This window comes from Pleurodeles waltl, chromosome 3_1 (genome assembly GCF_031143425.1).
Source record: "Pleurodeles waltl isolate 20211129_DDA chromosome 3_1, aPleWal1.hap1.20221129, whole genome shotgun sequence".
NCBI classification, from domain to species: domain Eukaryota; kingdom Metazoa; phylum Chordata; class Amphibia; order Caudata; family Salamandridae; genus Pleurodeles; species Pleurodeles waltl.
In genome coordinates, this window is record NC_090440.1 from 1631205455 (window position 1) to 1631226196 (window position 20742).

At 45.2% G+C, this 20742-nt stretch overlaps 1 protein-coding gene across 1 annotated transcript in view; it reads right to left on the bottom strand.

Annotated features, from left to right (window-relative positions):
• Nucleotides 1-508: 508 nt before the first annotated feature.
• CFAP210 (cilia and flagella associated protein 210) overlaps nucleotides 509-20742 on the bottom strand; it is a 132618-nt gene continuing 112384 nt past the window's right edge. The window contains exons 8-9 of the mRNA XM_069225299.1: nucleotides 16969-17133; nucleotides 509-1301 (exon numbers count right to left, since the gene is read on the bottom strand). Of these exons, the coding sequence (XP_069081400.1) occupies nucleotides 939-1301; nucleotides 16969-17133 (528 nt within the window). The 3' untranslated portion in view covers nucleotides 509-938. The remainder of the gene's footprint in view (nucleotides 1302-16968; nucleotides 17134-20742) is intronic.

Genomic DNA, 20742 nt, shown 5'->3' on the forward strand with positions numbered 1-20742 from the left:
CTTCCATTTTACGGAACTAGCAGGACATGTCCTGACTGCCTCCAGAAGGCACTGGACACTAACTGCTAGAAATAGTTTGTGGGTTTGAGATTAAGGGCCAAGAGATTTCTCACTTTTAACTCTTTGTTGCCCACTTGACATTTTATTCTCAAATGCTAATGATTCAAAAACTATTAATCAGATGTAATCACACAACAAAAATAACTGTTTCTGGGTGAAGTTTTGTAGAGGACAGCAACATTGTCTATGGGACCTAATATGGGACATGCCTTTTTCAACCTCCCCTGCTTACTTTTACCCCCTGCACAGATCTCCAAGTAACTTGGCAACTTAGCTAGTTTTGCAAGGGATGTGTCAAATTGGGTGCAGATTTGTCAAAGGGTGCAAAATTTACAAAATTATAAGAAAATCAGAAAATGTATTTTTAGTGGAAAGTGCATCTGAACCATAAGCACAGAGATGCTGTTTTATACAAATATATACATATATATGCGCTCATAACTTTTTTGTCGTGCTACATAATGACAATTAGTTTATTAATATGAATATTTACTATCCCCAATCCACAAATGTTTGTGTATATACACACTTTCTGACATACAGAGCGAATAAAACAACAAAACAGTTCAGAACTTACTTCATTATAGAGACAGGAAAATGTTTTGTGAAAATTACGTTTTATGTAGGAGGCACAAAGTAACACAGTACACAATACTGACGAATAAGTTGTCAGATACGCTTCTTAAAATAAAGTCTCGAGAGAAAATAAACACATTGAGGAAAACAATCACTAGATTTGTAAAAGTCACACTAAGAAGATGGCAAAATTGATTCTGAGCACCTTGATTTGAACCCAGATGACTTAATTGTTTTTTATATCTGTTAATTAGACGTGTTTTTTTTCTCCTCAAGGCTATAAGTAAGGCACTTATCCCTCTTTACCAGGTAAAACCCAATTTTTTTCTTGATTGATTAATGTCACAAGGATCATAGATTTCTTTGATTTGTTGAGTAGTATTACACTGGTAGGTAGGTAGCTCAACTCCACTGCTATCTTTAACCTTGTAGCTAGGCCTGATTCCCCCCCTTTCTGCATACACAGGACCACGGCCGCCTCCAAAGCCAGCCTGAGCTGCTTTGACAAGAGGGTGAGGGTCTCCACCCGCCTTTATAACTGAGTCAATAACGTGCTTTGCATACTCTTGGAATTTTTCTTCCTCTAAAGCATGGATTTCGTCATTTTCTTTTTCATACTTCAATACTGCATTTTTCTCATTAATGGATTTGCATTTCCTCTCGGCCTAGGCAAAAAAACAGAAAATAACTAGTTACAAAACAGTGTACCAAAACAGGTGTTTAAAGCATGCGATTCCCTCTCAACCTGTAGATGCTGCATGTCTAAAGGCATTAATGCCGGATAAGGAACACTGAAGCTAAGTCTGTTGTGCAGGCTGGAATTGAATAATTCATATTGTTGGTGAACACGTACCTGCAGTAAACTCACTCTAAAAATACCAGGCATCACAGTTTTGGAAAAGGTGCATTGAAAAAAGGAAAAACATTAAAGGCCAGTTACTTCCTGGGCTGAGGTGAACGGTCAGCTCCACTTGCTATCAGCTTGAAACTGGTTCCTTAGTGTGAGAAGACATCTAGACAGTGTGGATGAGGCTGGCTTGTAAGTTTGCAGATACTACAGTAGAGAGATGACAGATGACATACAAACCTTACCTTCTTGTGCATCTTCCTCGTCCCATCCTTACATTTTGAGCCGTGAACCATAGACAGTGATTACCTGCCCAAGCTAAACCATTTAAAAAGGCTAAAATTATTTGTTGACCTTCCCTGTCTTTAGCACCCTCCGTAGCACTCACACACAAAAACGGGAGCAGAACTAAACATTTCAGGGCAGATTTATGAAAAGTGGTGCTGCACATAGTGCAGCGCCACTTTTCTAGCACCCCCTAATGCCACTGTATGTGCGCCATATCTAAGATACGGTGCACCATGGCGGTAGCTAGGAAACTAGTGTCAGAATTTTTTACGCTAGTTTGGAGCTTTGCAGGACTCGCGGAGTGTAAAATGTTGACGCTAATCCTGCAAAGTCCATTGAGGTGCATTGTAAACAACGGTGTGCCTCATTTTAACGGCTGTTCGGAACAGGCGTTAAAAGTGCTGAAAAAATGACGCAAAGAAATCTCTTAAATTTCTCTGCAACATTTTTTTGACCTCCCTAATGGGGGAACACCCCCTTTGCATACATTTTGCCTGGCGCAGGCATAGTGTAACGTAAAAGGGTTATAAAGTGGCGCAATGCATGCATTGCGCCACTTTGTAAATTTGGCTTGGTGATTTTGGCCTTGTTGGGCCACATTAGCGTCAAAAATGTGGCGCGAGGAGGCGCTAGGGGCTCTTAAATCTGCCCCTCCCTCTTCTGTTTGTATTAGGAGACATCTTGTCTACTCCTGGCATTTGGCAAGTAACTTGATCTAATTTGTTCATATAATCTTTTGTGTTGAATTGGGTCCTGTTTCAGAGGCTCTCTAATGTATGTCAGTTGTCATCCTGCAAGTTTATAAAGTGTGTTTATGTCAGTTTTTGAGGATCCTGTTGAGCAGTCCATTTTGTTGAGCAGATGTACTCTTTGAGCATGTCAGGGTCATTGTTCTTTCCACCGTCGTCTTAAAGATTTTTAGGGCCCCAGGCAAGACATATTTCGTAACAACTTTCAATTTTATTACCCATTTTCTGCTAATTGAAGCCTGCATGATTTCAACCAAACTCTCACAAACTGAATTCACACAAGATCAGCTGAAATATATCATTCCTGGGCCTCCAAAGATCCTAAAAATGCCACTGGGCAAAGAAAGACAGACCGAGAGGTAGAGATAAGGAGAAATGTTAAGATAGGGAAATACACAAGAGATGAGCTAACCAGAGAGGTTCATTTTCCAGGGCCCCTTGGAAAGTAGGGGCGCTTGGCAAGTGCCTATTTTGCTCATGCCTTAAAACGTCTCTAGTTCTTGGTGTTTTTTAAACCAATATCAGAAATTTGTGTGACGAAAGAATCTACTGTGGTTACTTCAATGCCTGCTAAGGAGGCTCCCACACAGCCAAAGCATGCAAGATGAGTTCAACAATGTCAACCATATAGTTATGAATGAAGAGCAAATTATTAGAGGGTGCTATATTCAGGGTGCTGATCTCGAAGACATGCTACAAAATGTTACAATGAATGCAACCTACCCAGGCCCCATCGTAGAAGCTAGAAATCTCGATTTTTTTTTTCCAGTCGTACCGAAGGAAAGAGCGAGAATGTTCATCCTTGCACAATACTTTTGAAAACTGCTATCTAGAGAATAGAAGGAGCTTGAAAAGTCTTTGTTTCCCAGCTTCTTATCAAAGAAGGATCCAGTTCCTGGTTACCATGAGGGGTTGCCTCCTGTGTTTAGAGAGATTACCTCATGGCTGGAATATCTTCCCATTGGTCCATCAAATCAGAAGATGCATCTCCAGGAGATTTGGTGGATACGAAAGTTGAGGTTGCGATTAAAAGAGCTTGTGCCGCAGGCAACATCTTCATTAGAACTATCACTTAGGCAACATATGTAGTTCAGTCATTGCTATAAGACGTTCAGGCCTTAGCAGACATTATGCAAAAGGGACAGATTGTACTTCTAGTCTTTCAATTAGGGAGGTTGCGATTAAAAGAGCTTGTGCCGCAGGCAACATCTTCATTAGAACTATCACTTAGGCAACATATGTAGTTCAGTCATTGCTATAAGACGTTCAGGCCTTAGCAGACATTATGCAAAAAGGACAGATTGTACTTCTAGTCTTTCAATTAGGGAGCGGCACTTAAGATACAAGTTGGAAATCTCTATGTGTGAATCTTCTACCATTTTGTGTATTCCTGCCTGAGGTCAAGTAGCAGTGAGGAGGCTTGGCAGTAGAGTTGGGAGGCACTCTGTAACTAGCATGCCCCAGGAGTCTACGTTTTGTATTCCCTCCATTTTTCTTGGTCTTCAGGATCTTGAGGAAGAAAGAGGACAATCAAGCTCAAGTGTTTCTAGTTGTTCCACACTGGCTCAGATATCCCTGAGTGTCTCTTCTCATCCAAATGTCATTCCCACCTCTACAGACTTTCCCCTTGGACTAACCAACTCTTAAAGCTCCATCTCTTCCACTGCTCATTCTCAAGTGAATGTGGTTGGGGGTTTGACTCTCAGCTGGGGGACATTAAGAGTCTTTAGGTTGTTCCTCAGTAGTGGCACAGTGTATACAACAGTCTTGTCAACCAGAGACAGTGATAGTTTGGGCTAGACATTGGAAAAAAACTTTCAATCTTGGTTTCTTTCCCACAATCAAATTGCTCCATCTTGTGACCCTATGAAAATTCAGAATTTTCTCACGGATGGCTTCCTGCTTGGATTGGCTCTATGTTTAAGAGTCAGAGGGCTTGTATTTGGGCCCTTCAGAAGTAAAGACATTTCTTCTATTCTGAAAGTATGTCACCAGTTTCTGAGAAGTTTTTTTCGTCAGTGTCTGCCAGTCTATTTCTGTCTGAGATTTAGTGGTAGTTCTTCAGTAATTGCTGTTTTCCCCAACTGAACCTCTTACTTCAGTTGACTCGAAATACCGGTCAGCAAGTGTCATCTTTTAAGTTGCAATCTGTACAAGAGGGATGTGAGAGTTAGGAGTCTTAGGGGGTCATTCTGACCCCGGCGGTCTGAGACCGCCGGGGCCAGGGTCGGCGGGAGCACCGCCGACAGGCTGGCGGCGCCCCGCAGGGCATTCTGACCGCGGCGGCTTGGCCGCGGTCAGATCTGGAAAACCGGCGGTCTCCCGCCGGTTTTCCGATGCCCCTGAGAATCCTCCATGGCGGCGGAGCGCGCTCCGCCGCCATGGGGATTCTGACACCCCCTACCGCCATCCTGTTCCTGGCGGGTCTCCCGCCAGGAACAGGATGGCGGTAGGGGGTGCCGCGGGGCCCCTGCAGTGCCCATGCCAATGGCATGGGCACTGCAGGGGCCCCCGTAAGAGGGCCCCAATCTGTATTTCAGTGTCTGCTATGCAGACACTGAAATACGCGACGGGTGCCACTGCACCCGTCGCACCTTCCCACTCCGCCGGCTCAATTCTGAGCCGGCGTCCTCGTGGGAAGGCTCTTTTGCACTGGGCTGGCGGGCGGCCGCCCGCCAGCCCAGTGCAAAAGCCAGAATCACTGCAGCGGTCTTAGGACCGCGGAGCGGTGTTCTGGAGGGGGAACTCTGGCGGGCGGCCTCCGCCGCCCGTCAGGGTCAGAATGACCCCTTTAATGTCCATTTATATGTTTTTTCCCCAAATAAGTTGGATTTAAAGGCTTATCTGTACTTTCAGTTTTCCAAGGTTCCCAAGATCTGGTTCTCCTAGTTTTCTTTTCTTTTCCCTCTTCAGAGACCGAGAAACGATTCTATGTTTTACATCACTGGGACATATCCATCTAATTGGATAGAATTTCTGCTTCACTCACGTCACATTTATTGACTATCACTTTTGGTTCAGCAGGACAAGGAGAGAATCCTACTTCATCTACTTTAAGCCACTGACTAAGGTTTGATATTCCTGCATCTTATTTTGCTATGAATTTTGATCTCCAGAATCGACTTCAGGGCTTTAACCACAGCCATTTCTGCCTCCTGGAATGCCTTTGTGGGACATATGTCATGTAGTCACATGGTCTACTCGTCACACTTCATGTCGTACATAAGTTACAGGTCGTAGGAGGACTGTCCAGAACATTCGCTACCCATGTTCTGAGTGCTGTAAATTTGTGATATATTTTCTCTTTTTTTTATGCTTGGGTACTGCCCACAAATGTGAGGACTATGGCAAGGAAGATGGATAAGGAGGTAATAACCTGGTTACTTACCAGTAATCTCCATTAGTCTATGTTTTCTGAGTTTAGTTATTTGGAAAGTATTTAGATCTGCTTCAACTTTTGTATGCGAGTGGTATGGGGTAGGGCAAAAGTAGGGTATCATTAATAAAATGATAATTTTTAGCCTTTGTAAAGGATTTAGCTCAGGCAGGTAATCACTGTCACTGGTATGAGATAAGGTTCAAAATGTAAGGACTGTGATGAGGACGCCATTGAATCTGAGGTATGAAGATTACCAGGCGTGCTGAATTTGAGCCAGTGGTTGCCAGTGGTGTCCACCTGCACCCTTTTCTGGGGGCAGGCACTTATTTTACCGCATACGACATTTACTGAGAGCAAAAGAGAGAAAACTCCACAAAGGGGAAAGAAGGAGGCATGGACATCATTCACAGGTTACCAGGGGTTTCAGCTGCGACCCCTGGCTGCCCTTTGTCTGCCAAGGACATCTGTGCAGAGCTTTGTTCACCAGCAGGGCCGGGTTTAGGGCAGTGTGACTAGTGCAGCTGCACCTAGCGCAGACATGGGACGCTGTGTTTAAAAATAACATGAAATTAAAAGTATGTGAACGTCCTTGTTTTTCAAGCAACAATAAAAATTTCAAGATAACTGGTGATTAATGTTACTGCTGGTGAGAGATCTGAATGTTGTCTCCTGGCACTTATGATTCATCATAAAGTAGCGCAGAGGGATATTGTGCCCCGGTAAAGAACGCGTGCCACACAGATCACAAAACTGAGTATGAATGACCTATTGGTAACGTTCTAAAGAATTAAATGTATGTCAGAGAGGGACTATGGAGAGACGAGGGGCACTGCTGGAGAGGGAGGAAATTCGTGGAAAAGGATGTCATGAGGGCACCAAAAGAGACTGTCGTACATTTTTTCCAAATTAAGCCCTGATTACCAGTAAGTAACTAACTTGTTCCTTGGTATGAAGACGCACTTACAAGCATTAGTTTAAGCTATGTCAAGGGTTGTAAGTACATTTGTAGAATAATAAAAGAATAGAAACCTATGTCTGATAATTTAAACTATGAAAATCCTATTTAGTGACAATTCGTTTGATCACAGATGATAGCCACCATCCAGAGAATACTTATTTTATTTTTATTTTTCTTAAAAGAAGAAAAATATTTTAAATATAAAATAAACTGTGCACCCAGAGTGAATCCTAGTTATGGAACATAGGCTTAAACTTAAATGGGAAAAGGGAAGTGAGCCAATAAACTTAGAGGGAAGCATTGTAAACAATGGGTTAAGTGGAGGAACAAGGGTAAGGAATGGGACCGCCAACAAAAAGAAAGCATTTGCAAAGCCAATAGGTCAGGCTTTAAAGTACCATAAGTGCTGTTGGCAAGCACGGTATGCCCAATGCTGTACAACATCCTGTCTTACTGGCTTTGCCAATGCTGGCAAAACGTAGCTTTCTCTGTATAATGTATATACGAGAAAAAGAACTGAACGTGACATTCAGCATAGTTGAGTTTATTTTTTTCAGATTTAAAATAAGCCCTCATACATTCTAAAGGAAGGTGGATTGATACATCACCGGTGGCTAGCATGGAGTGAGAGAGTAATGCACCTCTGGATGGAGCCAAGCAAGCCCACAATATGCATAGATTAAAGAATCGTTAAAAATGTGTAATCTAGACCACAAAATGGGGAGCTTACCTGCAGAATAGTCATGCACTAATATTTGGTGTATTTTGTCGTTCATGGACATACTACTTGGATGTTATTTAGAATATGTGCGAAGCTGTAAAAATCCAGTACAGAGAGAGATTTTCAGTCCATTTAAAGCTGTTTTTTCATTTAGAGAAAAGTACTGCATTCAGAAACTATCGGAAACAAAGCACAAGCAAAAAAATAGTGCTTATTTTATACAAATAACTGTGGGGAAAAAAAGAGACCAAACAATGATTGCAGTAATGAAATGATAAGTGGTTGTGGTAACAATATTACCATATTGTGGTATGAAAGCAAACATCTGTCCGCCCTGGCATGTGGAACACATTCTGCGATTTATTTCACCCTACCAAGCCCAAAACTCCTTTCGGACTCTTGCTCCAGGTGGCACACTACTGCTTCCGAGAAGCCTGTGCATTACAGCCCCAACGCTATCCTATGCCCCTATCATTCCTCTGCGAGGCTCTCACCGAACATCCACCCTCCTACAGCGCTGGCATTCGAGGAAATAACGACCGTAGGCGGTCGTTTTCACGATGACAATCCGCTACCTTTTGACAAATTCGTAGACCACTTCTAAATTCATTGGGAGCAGTTTCTAACATATCATGCATTGGTTCATGCTTTGCGCATCAGCTGGAATGTTGTGGTGATGGAACTACCAATACATACCGTTGTACAATATCTTCATACTATGGGCAATGGTCATTGATTTATCACACTCAGGTCTCTGTCGCCAGCCGTCGAGACAGGAGAGAAAGTTAAATTGTGTGGGGTTTCCCTGATAAGGAATGGGAAAGAGAGCTGGCTTACCCAGCTACTGTCTCCAGTAACACAAGATGCAAAAGCTACGTAGGGCACACCTGTCTCTCGCCAAGATTAATGAGTTTTTTTCCGTGGGACACTTGCCTATTGGCCTTCTAGCCACTTACCTAATGCTAGCTTGAACAGCATTTATGGCCCTGCCTGTCCCAATACTGGTCAGCAGTCACTTTGCAGCTTGCATGGGTAACAGAGCTGGCCACCCTGCACAGTTGGGAGATTTGTGCTTTAGCCTCTTACCTGCTTACAAAGAAAAAATAAAAGATAGCTCCACCTGGCCCTGCTCCTAGCCAAGCGAACTATCACACATGAGGGGTAGCTTTAAGGGGTAGTAAATGTTTCCAGTTCAGGGAAGTTAAAGGGTAGGATGGGGTGGATATAAGGGGTAGTAAGTTTTTTTTTTTTAGTGTTCATAGATGGGTGCATTAAGAGTAGTAATGGGCTTTTAGTGTTCATAGAAGGGTTAGTGTCGGACCTGGCCCTTTTTGCAGGGTTGTCCCCAAACTTTTTGCCTTCTTCCTCCTATGTTTTCTAACCTGTTTCTATTGGCTTTAGGACTCTGGGCACTTTAGCACTGCTAACCAGTGTTAAGTGCATATGCTCTCTGTCTAAATTATATTGGTGATTGGTTTCTCCATGACTGGAGTATTTGATTTACTAGTAAGTTCCTTGTATAGTGCACCATGTGTGCTCTGAGCCTGTATATCAAATGCCTCTAGTGGGCCTGCAGCGCTGATTCTGTCACCCACATGATTAGCCCTATAAACATGTCTCAGACCTGCCACTTCAGTGTCTGTGTGGGGGGTTTTGAACTGTCATTCCAACCTGGTCCAAACCTTCCCTTTTACTACATGTAAGTCACCCCTAATGTAGGCCCAAGGCAGCCCCATGGACAGGGTGTGGTGTATATTTAAAAGGTATGACATGTACTGGTGTGGCTTACATGTCCTGATTGTGAAAAACAAATTTAGCAGTATTTCACTATCGCAAAGGACTATCTCTCCCATAGGGTAACATGGTGAGTGCCTTGAAAAATCTTTCAAGTGCACTTCCCATTGGGAGCAGATTAAGATGTAGAGTTTGGGGTCTCTGAACTCACTATTTAAAAATATAACTTTTGATTAAGTCGGTTTTTGAATTGTAAGTTTGAAAATGCCGCTTTTAAAAAGTGGGCATTTTCTTGCTTAACCACTCTGTGCCTCAGCCTGTCTGTGGAATACACGTCTGGGTCAGGAGGACAGTTGGGCTGTTTGTGAATTCACTCTAGAGAGCCACACAAAGGGAGGTGAGATATGCCCTGCATTTCCTGATAGGTCTTCCTGTGCTAAAGTGGTGGGAGGAGCTGACACTTGCACCTGAACAGGTCTGTGCCTGCGCTCACACAAAGCAGTATCCAACCCCCTGGAGTGTGTCTGGGGCCAGGGCAGGGAAAGGCATGATCTTGTGTATTACAAAGATTTCTCTTTGAAGTTTGCCTACTTCACAGTCAGTAATGAGTATAAGTACTGGACCTCTAACATTCTGCCAGGAAGAAGAGCTGGATGCTGTATGAGAGGTTGCCACTCTGCCTGTTGCTTTGTTGTGCTGGCCCATTGCTTGCTGATTCTGTCCTGCGAGTGAAAGGCTGGACTTTACTTTCTACATCCTGCTTTTCAAGGTTCTCCAAGGGCTTGAACTGAGCTTGCCTCCTGTTAAGAAGTCTCAGGGACATCAAAGACTTCATCTGCCAGTGTCTGGGCTCTTCTGCTGAGAGTCCTGACTTGCCAAGTGGTGCCAACTCGCGTCCCTGGGCCCTTGTAAGTGTAAGCTTGTGACTCAAAGGAGAAAACCCTTGCACCGACTGCTGAAACATCGACGCAGTGCCAGTCCCGTGGCTGAAGAATTGATGCAGCACCTGTCTTGCAGCTACAGAATCAACAAGGTGCCTGTTTCACCACGGCTCCATCAACACAGTGCATTTGGATTTTCCACGCATCATCCCTGGGCATCAATTTCTCATACATCCTGCATCGCAGTAAGGAACTGAGCCTGCATGTCCGGAAATCAACTCATCGCCTTTCCTGCGAGGAATGAATCGCCTAATCACCTCCCCTGCCAGTAGGGAACCGACGCATCGCCTCACCTACGAGGAAACAATCAACGCATCACCTCTACTGCGCAGTAAGGAACCGAGGCATAACTTTGCTTTTTCAGCACCTCCCCTGCAGCCCACATTGCCTTTGTTTTTTAAACATCCTAGTTACTTTGTGCAAAAAAGATACAACCATTGATTCCTATGAACTGAGACTGATTTAAACCTTTAACAAGCATTTGCTTGAGTTAGACCTATTAGTGTTGTAAATTCCTAAGTGGACTTTTCTTGCCACATAAATTGAAAATTAAAAGTAAAACAGTTGACATAAGCAAGTCAATTCAAATCGCCACAGCCACCATGAGAGCGATCGCTGAGGAGAGAAGAAAAAGAAGTTTGCTCGCAGTGAATCATATTGGCAAACGTGCAATTATCCATGTAAGAGGGTCGATGCCCAAGGCGGTTACAAAACCGCCCCAAGGCAGGACAAAGGTAAAGCATTTACCAATGTTACCAAAGGATTTTTGAAAGGCAAGCCCACGAACGAGTGAAATTGATGGGAGTGAGGTGGGCATGGTTAAAAGCCCATATAGATACCAACACGTCGGCACTTGCGCGCCTCTATGCTCAACCTAAAAAGTGATATCTTTACTTGTGTATGTTGGATTGTTGCCTTTTTGGTCTTGTTTTATTCGGGTAAATACAGACTACTTTTCTAAACTGGTGTGGAGTACTTACACATTGCTTCTGAGAGAAGCCAGACTGTTCATGCCAAGCTACCAAGGAAGTGAGTAGGGGTTATCTTAGCTGTTTGACTCCCCTTACCCTGACTAGACTGAGGGTCCCTACTTGGGCAGTGTGCACACCATTGCCAACTAGAGGCCCCATTTCTAACTGTTGGGTCAGTGGTAGTTAGGGTTATTAAGGTTTAGGGGTGGGTACCACTAACAGATAGTAAAGGGTTTGTAAGATGGCAGGGTAATATTAAAGGCTAGGTAGCATTAAGGTGTAATAAGGGATTCTTAGGGAAGACAAAAAGGTACAGTTAAAGGATAGCAATGGTTTTAGTAATCAGCGAAGAGTAGCGTTAAGTTGTAGCATAGGGATCTTAGGGTTCATGGAATGGTAGTGTTAAGGAGTAGTAAAGGGTTTTTAACATTTAAGGGATGCATAGTATTAAGGGACGTTAAGGGTTTTTTACGGCTCATGGAAGGTAGTGTTAGGGGTAGTAGGGAATTTTTAGGGTTCAGGTTTGGATAGTAAGGTGTGTTCAGAGAAGGGTAGCATTAAGGGGTCTTGAGGTTTTTTGGGGCTGAGGGATGGATAGTGTTATGGGGTAGTAAGGGTTGGTAGCGTTCAAGGAAAGGTAGCTTAAGAGGCTGTAAGGACATTTTAGAGTTCAAAGATGGGTAGCTGTAAGAGATGATATGGTTGTCCAGGGATGGGTAGTATCAAGAGGTAGTAAGGGTTTTTAGGGTTCACAGAATGGTAACAGTAAGAGCTAGAGATGATTGTTAGTATTCTGTGATGGGTAGCGTTATGGGGTAATAATGTGTTTAGGGTCCAAGGGTGGGGAGCATTACAGGATAGTAAGGGGTTGTAAAGTTCAAGGAAGGGTAACATTTAGGGGTTTGTAAAGATCAGGGAAGGGTAGTGTTAATGAGTAGTAAGGGGTTTTAAGGGTTATGGGAAGGTTAGCGGGAAGGGTAGCGTAAGGGTAGCATGACTTGCTTTGTGTGGGGGAAGGGTACCTGTAAGGGGTTTTAGGGTGTAGGGATGGATAGCATTTGGGGCAGTAGGGGATTTTAGGATTCAGGGAAGGTGACTTTTAGGGCGAAGGGTTTTAAATGGTTCATGGGTAGTTAACACTAAGTGAGTAGTAAGGGTTTTCAGGTTAGTGCTAAGGAGAAGTAAGGGGGGGGTTTAGGGTTCTGGAATAGTTATCGTTAAAGGGTAGCAAGGAGTTTTTACGGTTGAGAGAATGGTAGCTGTATAAGACAAGTAAGGGTTTTTAGGGTTGAAGGAAAGGTAGTGTCAGTGGCTAGTAAGGTGTCTAAGTTCATGAAAGGACAGTGTTAAGTTGTAGTAAGGAGTTTTTAGCGTTCAGGAAAGGGTAGCATTAAGGAGTATTATGGTTTTCTAGTGTTCATGGAAGCGTAGCATTAATTGGTAATAAGACGTTTCAGTGTTCAGGAAAGGGTAGCGTTAAGAGATAGTAAGTGTTTTTAGGGTTCAGGGATAGTTAGCTTTGAGAGGTAGTAAGGGGTTTTCAAAGTTCAGGTAAGGGTGGTGCTAAGCAGTAGAATGGGTTTTAAGGTTCTGGGAAGGATAGCATTAAGAGATGGCAAGGAGTCTGTAGGATTCAGGGAAGAGTAATTTAAAATTACAGTATGTAACTCAGTAGATACAATTTATTTAATATATAAAAATATTACAATTGAAGTGCATTAACTATAATTTTAGTCATGTAATGTTTAACAATTAAATAATTAAAATTAATAACTAAGTAGCTTAAAAAAATTCTCTAGTCCATAAATCTTAAAACTAGAATTTAGAAAAAAAAAAAAAACGCTTCCCTCAAGGAGTACCATGTTTAGGTATCTCTGAAGTTGGTGGTAAAAAGGGAAGATGTGTGGCTGGAACTGCAATACAGCAACACATCCCTTCTGACTGCCCTCCCATCTGTGCTGCGGTCAGAGAAGAACAAACACCAGATGTAGGAAGTTGGCTCTGTATGCACTATTTCAAAGTAAGGAATAGTATGCACAGAGTCCAAGGGTTCCCCTTAGAGGTAAGATAGTGGCAAAAAGAGATAATACTAATGCTCTATTTTGTGGTAGTGTGGTCGAGCAGTAGGCTTATCAAAGGAGTAGTGTTAAGCATTTGTTGTACACACACAAGCAATAAATGAGGAACACACACTCAAAGACAATTCCAGGCCAATAGGTTTTGGTATAGAAAAATATCTTTTCTTAATTTATTTTAAGAACCACAGGTTCAAATTTTACATGTAATACTTCAAATGAAAGGTATTGCAGGTAAGTACTTTAGGAACTTTGAATAATCACAATAGCATATATACTTTTCAAATAAATCACATATAGCTATTTTAAAACTAGACACAGTGCAATTTTCAACAGTTCCTGGGCGGAGTAAGAGTTAGTTAGTTTTTGCAGGTAATTAAACCACCTACGGGGTTCAAGTTTGGGGCCAAGGTAGCTCACCGTTGGGGGTTCAGAGCAACCCCAAAGTTACCACACCAGCAGCTCAGGGCCGGTCAGGTGCAGAGTTCAAAGTGGTGCCCAAAACGCATAGGCTTCAATGGAGAAGGGGGTGCCCCGGTTCCAGTCTGCCAGCAGGTAAGTACCCGCGTCTTCGGAGGGCAGACCAGGGGGGTTTTGTAGGGCACCGTGGGGGACACAAGTTAGCACAGAAAGTACACCCTCAGCAGCACAGGGGCGGCCGGGTGCAGTGTGCAAACACACGTCAGGTTTCCAATGGAAATCAATGGGAGACCAAGGGGTCTCTTCAGCGATGCAGGCAGGCAAGGGGGGGGGCTCCTCGGGGTAGCCACCACCTGGGCAAGGGAGAGGGCCTCCTGGGGGTCACTCCTGCACTGGAGTTCCGATCTTTCAGGTCCTGGGGGCTGCGGATGCAGGGTCTTTTCCAGGCGTCGGGATCAGGTAATCAGGCAGTCGCGGTCAGGGGGAGCCTCGGGATTCCCTCTGCAGGCGTCGCTGTGGGGGCAACTCTGGCTACTCACAGTCTCGTAGTCGCCGGGGAGTCCTCCCTGAAGTGTTTGTTCTCCACAAGTCGTGCCGGGGGCGTCGGGTGCATAGTAGCAAGTCTCACGCTTCCGGCGGGAAACGCAGTTGTCTTGAAGTTGCTTCTTTGGAAACAAAGTTGCAGTCTTTGGTGAACAGGGCCGCTGTTCTCGGGAGTTTCTTGGTCCTTCTAGAGCAGGGCAGTCCTCTGAGGATTCAGAGGTCGCTGGTCCCTGGGGAGAGCGTCGCTGGAGCAGTTTCTTCAGAAGGGGGGAGACAGGCCGGTAGAGCTGTCGCCAAAGCAGTTGGTGTCTCCGTCTTCTCTGCAGGGTTTTCAGCTTAGCAGTCCTCTTCTTCTTAGGTTGCAGGAATCTAAGTTCCTAGGTTCAGGGGAGCCCCTAAATACCGAATTTAGGGGTGTGTTTAGGTCAGGGAGGGCAGTAGCCAATGGCTACTAGCCCTGAGGGTGGCTACACCCTCTTTGTGCCTCCTCCCAAGGGGAGGGGGTCACATTCCTATCCCTATTGGGGGGATCCTCCATCTGCAAGATGGAGGATTCCTAAAAGTCAGAGTCACTTCAGCTCAGGTTGCCTTAGGGGCTGTCCTGACTGGTCAGTGACTCCTCCTTGTTTTTCTCATTATCTCCTCCGGCCTTGCCGCCAAAAGTGGGGCCGTGGCCGGAGGGGGCGGGCAACTCCACTAGCTGGAATGCCCTGTGGTGCTGTAACAAAGGGGGTGAGCCTTTGAGGCTCACCGCCAGGTGTTACAGTCCTGCAAGGGGGAGGTGATAAGCATCTCCACCCAGTACAGGCTTTGTTACTAGCCACAGAGTGACAAAGGCACTCTCCCCATGTGGCCAGCAACATGTCTTGAGTGTGGCAGGCTGCTAAAACCAGTCAGCCTACACAGGTAGTTGGTTAAGGTTTCAGGGGGCACCTCTAAGGTGCCCTCTGGGGTGTATGTTACAATAAAATGTACACTGGCATCAGTGTGCATTTATTGTGCTGAGAAGTTTGATACCAAACTTCCCAGTTTTCAGTGTAGCCATTATGGTGCTGTGGAGTTCGTGTATGACAGACTCCCAGACCATATACTCTTATGGCTACCCTGCACTGACAATGTCTAAGGTTTGGCTTAGATACTGTAGGGACACAGTGCTCATGCACTTGTGCCCTCACCTATGGTATAGTGCACCCTGCCTTAGGGCTGTAAGGCCTGCTAGAGGGGTGACTTAGCTATACTGCTTAGGCAGTGAGAGGTTGGCATGGCACCCTGAGGGGAGTGCCATGTCGACTTACTCGTTTTGTCCTCACCAGCACACACAAGCTGGCAAGCAGTGTGTCTGTGCTGAGTGAGGGGTCCCCAGGGTGGCATAAGATATGCTGCAGCCCTTAGAGACCTTCCCTGGCATCAGGGCCCTTGGTACCAGGGGTACCAGTTACAAGGGACTTACCTGGATGCCAGGGTGTGCCAATTGTGTAAACAAAAGTACAGGTTAGGGAAAGAACACTGGTGCTGGGGCCTGGTTAGCAGGCCTCAGCACACTTTCAAATCAAAACTTAGCATCAGCAAAGGCAAAAAGTCAGGGGGTAACCATGCGAAGGAGGCATTTCCTTACACCAGAGTTATCTAGAAGACATATAGCAATGCATGTGTTTGACCTTAAAGGTCAAGCTTTGTTGTTACACAATAGCTAGCCTTGATAACATTGATGAGCGTTGGCTCACATAACTTGATAAACAAATGATTATAGCTCTTGGAGGATAAGCTCATTTTCTGTGGAAGCACACAACTTCTTCCCACTAAAAACACGGTACTTCTATCCACCATGTGGGCGGTACCAAAGACCCTCTCTATAGTATTCCTGGAAGCTCTTTTTTATGTTGATCATTTAAGCTCTGGCGACAGCTGTGCTGTCTAGCTGAACTTAAAAAAACATCATATTTTAAAATGGGTAAAAATATTTTTTTTTAAAAAGAGGCAAGGAATGAAAGAAAAGGAGAAATCCTTGTAGAAAAGCCCCAAAGAGAATCCATTTTAGGGATGAAAGAAACGAAGAAATCCTTGTAGAAAATCCCCATACAGAATCCATTTTAGCAATAAATGACATTTACATCTTATAAACCACAAATATGTAAAAGTCCATTTTGAAAAATATACATTGTATGAAATGGTTTCTATCAAATGAAAAATTATACTCATCTAGAAAATTTTGATTTAATGGTTTAGCTGAAATACTGTCCCAGTACTGGCATTCTATGAATGTGCACAATCAGCCATGGGAAGGTGGTTAGCTCTGTGAGAGTTTTTTTTTCCCTTGCTGATACCAAGTTGTGTTGTTCTCCTAGGTGTGGATAATGTGCCAGCCCACGATTTTAAATCTAGCAGACAGAGTGCAGTCAAGAGGGACAGAGAGAAGGGATGTACTAAGCTGCCTACTGGGAGGACAAGGATGATGGTGGCATCTACCCCACTATAGCTGAGCGGAGCTGAGGGCCCTAGGGTGATGCTGCATGTGAAACCCTCTGCTGTGAAATGGCCATATCAGCAACTACCATTAATAAATAAAATACTTCAATTTATGATGCCACTGGATGTGGGCTATGTATTGTCAGTATAGTTATTCTCTCCTGTCGTACCAGTTCTAATACTTGTACAAAGAGAACAACCTATAGCAAAACTAAGGATATAGGCATTTTCAATAATTACCATTTGCTGGATATGGACTTCTTGTGTCTTTTTACTTTCCTCCTCTCGTCGTTTCACTTTTTCCTTTTCATGGAACATAAACACTTGATCTGCTTGTTTTATGGCATACAGAGCTTGTAGTCCTTTTATTTTCTCCTCCTTTGCCTCCTCTTCTTTTCTCTTTAACTGAATGTGTGAAAAAGATATAACCAAAAGAAACATCATTAGCACTTGGCTCACCATTAACTATCTTTGTGGTGAATGCAGTAACACACAACATAAATACAAAATGATCAGTGGTGTAAGGTGAAGTGGCCACTGCCATAAATAATGAATTTCCCTCCTACCCTTAAATAATCTCAGCACTCTGATCAGCGAGAAGTGTGCTATCTATTGAAACAGTACCAGAGGGGGTGCCTTGGCGCCAATGGCGTAAGGAGCAACAGCAGAGAGTTCAGGCGCCAATATCCCTCATCCATGCGGATCCTGCAATTATGGACCCGGATCCGCAGCAGCCTTGACCCTCTCAACAGGGCGTGGGGAAGCGGAGAGGGGGTCCGGCCGGACAAGCGCAGTGGCGGCCTGCGACTGTGATGGTGGCCCCGCCCATCCTGGTGCTGGCAGCGAGACAGGGGGCACAGCGGGGGGGGGGGCTGGAGACTGGGGGCAGCTTTTGTCTATCCCCCCAGAACTGATCTGAGGACTGCGAGGAACGGCAGACTGACACCCTCGTTGTAGTAGAGCGGGGGCATCGCGCCCTGGGACCAAGGAGAGGACAGCAACACATCCAGTTGGGGCCGTCCAGCTCCGGGGTGAGACGGCACCCATTGAGAGCCCAGAGGAACAGAGGCCAGTGCACACCGGGCCTGGGAGAGGAGACGGAGAACGGGCATGGCCTCGGCAAGCGCTGAGGGAGGCCTAGAGCGAGATCGGTGGTTCCCCTCCAACCCCCCCTGGGGTAGGCGACAAAACAGTGAGATTGAGAAGGGGGCGGTTGTCGCTGGTGACTCCATTCCCCCTTCCCAGATTTGGATCTGAAGCAATTCCTACAATGTGAATCTCAGAAAAGAGGCTTTGGGTCACACTGCGGTGACCGGGAGTGCGTGCCCTACATAGACACGACAATTGCAGTTTCATATTAGAGAGAGCAGGAGGAGAGGGGCACAAAGGAATGGGGCCCCCTGTAAAAGCCACCCCCTGCTACTGCCCCTGGCATTACTTTCTGTAGGAACATTTGTTGTACCTGCCGTTGAACATGGGAAAGCCTAGTAAGAAAAGAGAAATGGTGGGGGACACTGGGTTGCAGACCAGACGCCCCGCGACACGTACCAATAGAACCGAACAACTGGCATCCACAGAAGGGCTGGCTGAGAACCCATCCCTGGGAGACATACTGCAGGCTATCACGGCCTCAAGGGAGGCCCTGGAGTTCAAGATAGACGCGCTGACAACGGATCTGGGCCTGTTGCGTGAAGATCAAAGATGACTGGTGGAGAAAGATGTTGTGGACTTCAAACCAGTGCTCTTAGCCGCAGAAATCCGACTGACACCTTGGAAAAAGCAGGTGAAGGCACTTGCGGTCCGTGCTGAGGACGCCAAAAATAGATCACGCCGAAACAATAAAGGAATAGTGGGATTGCCTGAAAAAGTTGAGCGCAATGACACAACTTCCTATCTGGAGAACTGGATCCACACAGAGGTGGCGCCAGAGGGCCTCTCCCCTTTCTATGCCTTTGAGAAGCGCACAGAGTCCCGGCTAGGCCACCTCCTCCGGGAGCCCTGCTGCGACCAGTAGTGGCCTGTCTACTACACTACAAAGACCATGACTATGTTCTTGGACAAGCCTGGAGACGAGAAGAAATGAAAGTTGAGAACAGAGTGGTCTGCATTTTCTCAGATTTTTCCCTAGAGGTGTAAAAACAAGGGGCCACCTTTTTGGAGGTCAAGAAGCAAATGAGATCACTGAATATTCCTTAGCTCTGTTCTTCCCAGCCACGCTGAGAGTGGAGAAAGGGCGGGGAGCACACTTGTTCTGAATCCTGCAGGTGGCAAGAAATTGGCTGGATGGTTAATTAGGAGCAGCTAATACCCAAACACACCGGAAGAATCGACCCCGGAGCCGGCGAAGACGGTCTGGGGAACCCCGCCGCAGTGAGGTGGCACCGCCATTGGAGGAGGAGGGAGAGGATGCGTGCTACCGCAGCTGTGGCATCCTTGAGTGGGGGAGAGACCAGCCCCCGATCTGCAGTGACAGATGGAGATGTACAGCACTCGGAGTCAGATGGGGAATCTGCAGACTCGACGGTGCTTAGTTTCGAACTACCGATAGTGACACCGGGGACCTCTGAGGATATCATATGAAGTCCCTACGAGAAACTGAGGCACAAACTGAAAAGACTGCCATAGGGCGCCTAAGGGTGGGCAAGTCACGCGGCTCCAAGAACAGATGAGACTGGACGGGGTGAGATCTGGAGCAGAGGGCACTGCACCGCTACGGGCCTGGTCATACACACCTCATAAAAGAGTTTTCTTGACTAAAATTGGTTTGGATGGGGGTTGCTTTTTCACCTGTCCTGGGGTAGGGGAGTTGGGAAGTTATTTGGTTGATGTTTTAAGGGAACCCTGCCATTGTCCACCCGACAAGTAAACCTGGAGGGGGATACTATGCCGACACAAACTGTTTATGGCAAGGGAATGCATAGTGACAGTTATATAACAAGCAAATCTAATAGGGGACTCACAAAACTATAAGATTGTATCATAGAATATCAGGGGTATGTACAATATGGCTAAGCGATACAAAGTGTCCTCCTATCTACAAAGAAGAGGGACTCACATAGCGATGCTGCAGGAAACTCACCTGACTGCTGCAGAGGGGGTGGCGCTGCAGAAGAGATGGAGAGGCCAGATATACTATACATCCTACTCTGGTTATGCTCGGGGGACTCTCATATGGATTAGGACGGGAGTCCTCTTCCAAAAAACAGGGACATTTATTGACACCAATGGTCGCACTTTTCATCCTTGGTGTGGTCTCCCTTAACTTTTTGCCTCTGTTCCCCAAGTTGTTGATGTGTGCTGGACTCTGATTTTACTGTTTTTATTACTCTGGGCACTTTACCACTGCTAACCAGTGCTAAATTGCAAGTGTTCCTTTACAAAATGTGTATGTAATTGCCTTATCCATGATTGGCATATTTCATTAACTAGTAAGTCCCTAGTAAAGTGCACTGGAGGTGCCAGGGCCTGTAAATCAAATGCTACTAGTGGGCCTGAAGCACTGGTTGTGCCACCCACATAAGTAGCTCTGTAATCATGTCTCAGATCTGCCACTGCAGTGTCTGTGTGTGCAGTTTTAACTGTAAATTCGACTTGGCAAGTGTACCCACTTACCAGGCCTAAACCTTCCCTTTTCTTACATGTCAGACACCCCTAAGGTAGGCCCTAGGTAGCCCCATGGCAGGGTGCAGTGTATGGTTAAGGTAGGACATATAGTAATGTGTTTTATATCTCCTGACAGTGAAATATTGCTAAATTCGTTTTTTCACAGTTGCAAGGCCTGTCCCTCTCATAGGTAAACATGGGGGCTACCTTTAAATCTGATTAAAGTGTAGATTCCCTTTGGGAGCGGATGGACATGTGGAGTTTGGGGTCTATGAGCTCACAATTTAAAAATACATCTTTTAGTAAAGTTGATTTTAAAATTGTGTGTTTGAAAATGCCACTTTTAGAAAGTGAGCATTTTCTTGTTTATACAATTTCTGTGACTCTGCCTGTTTGTGGATTCCCTGTCTG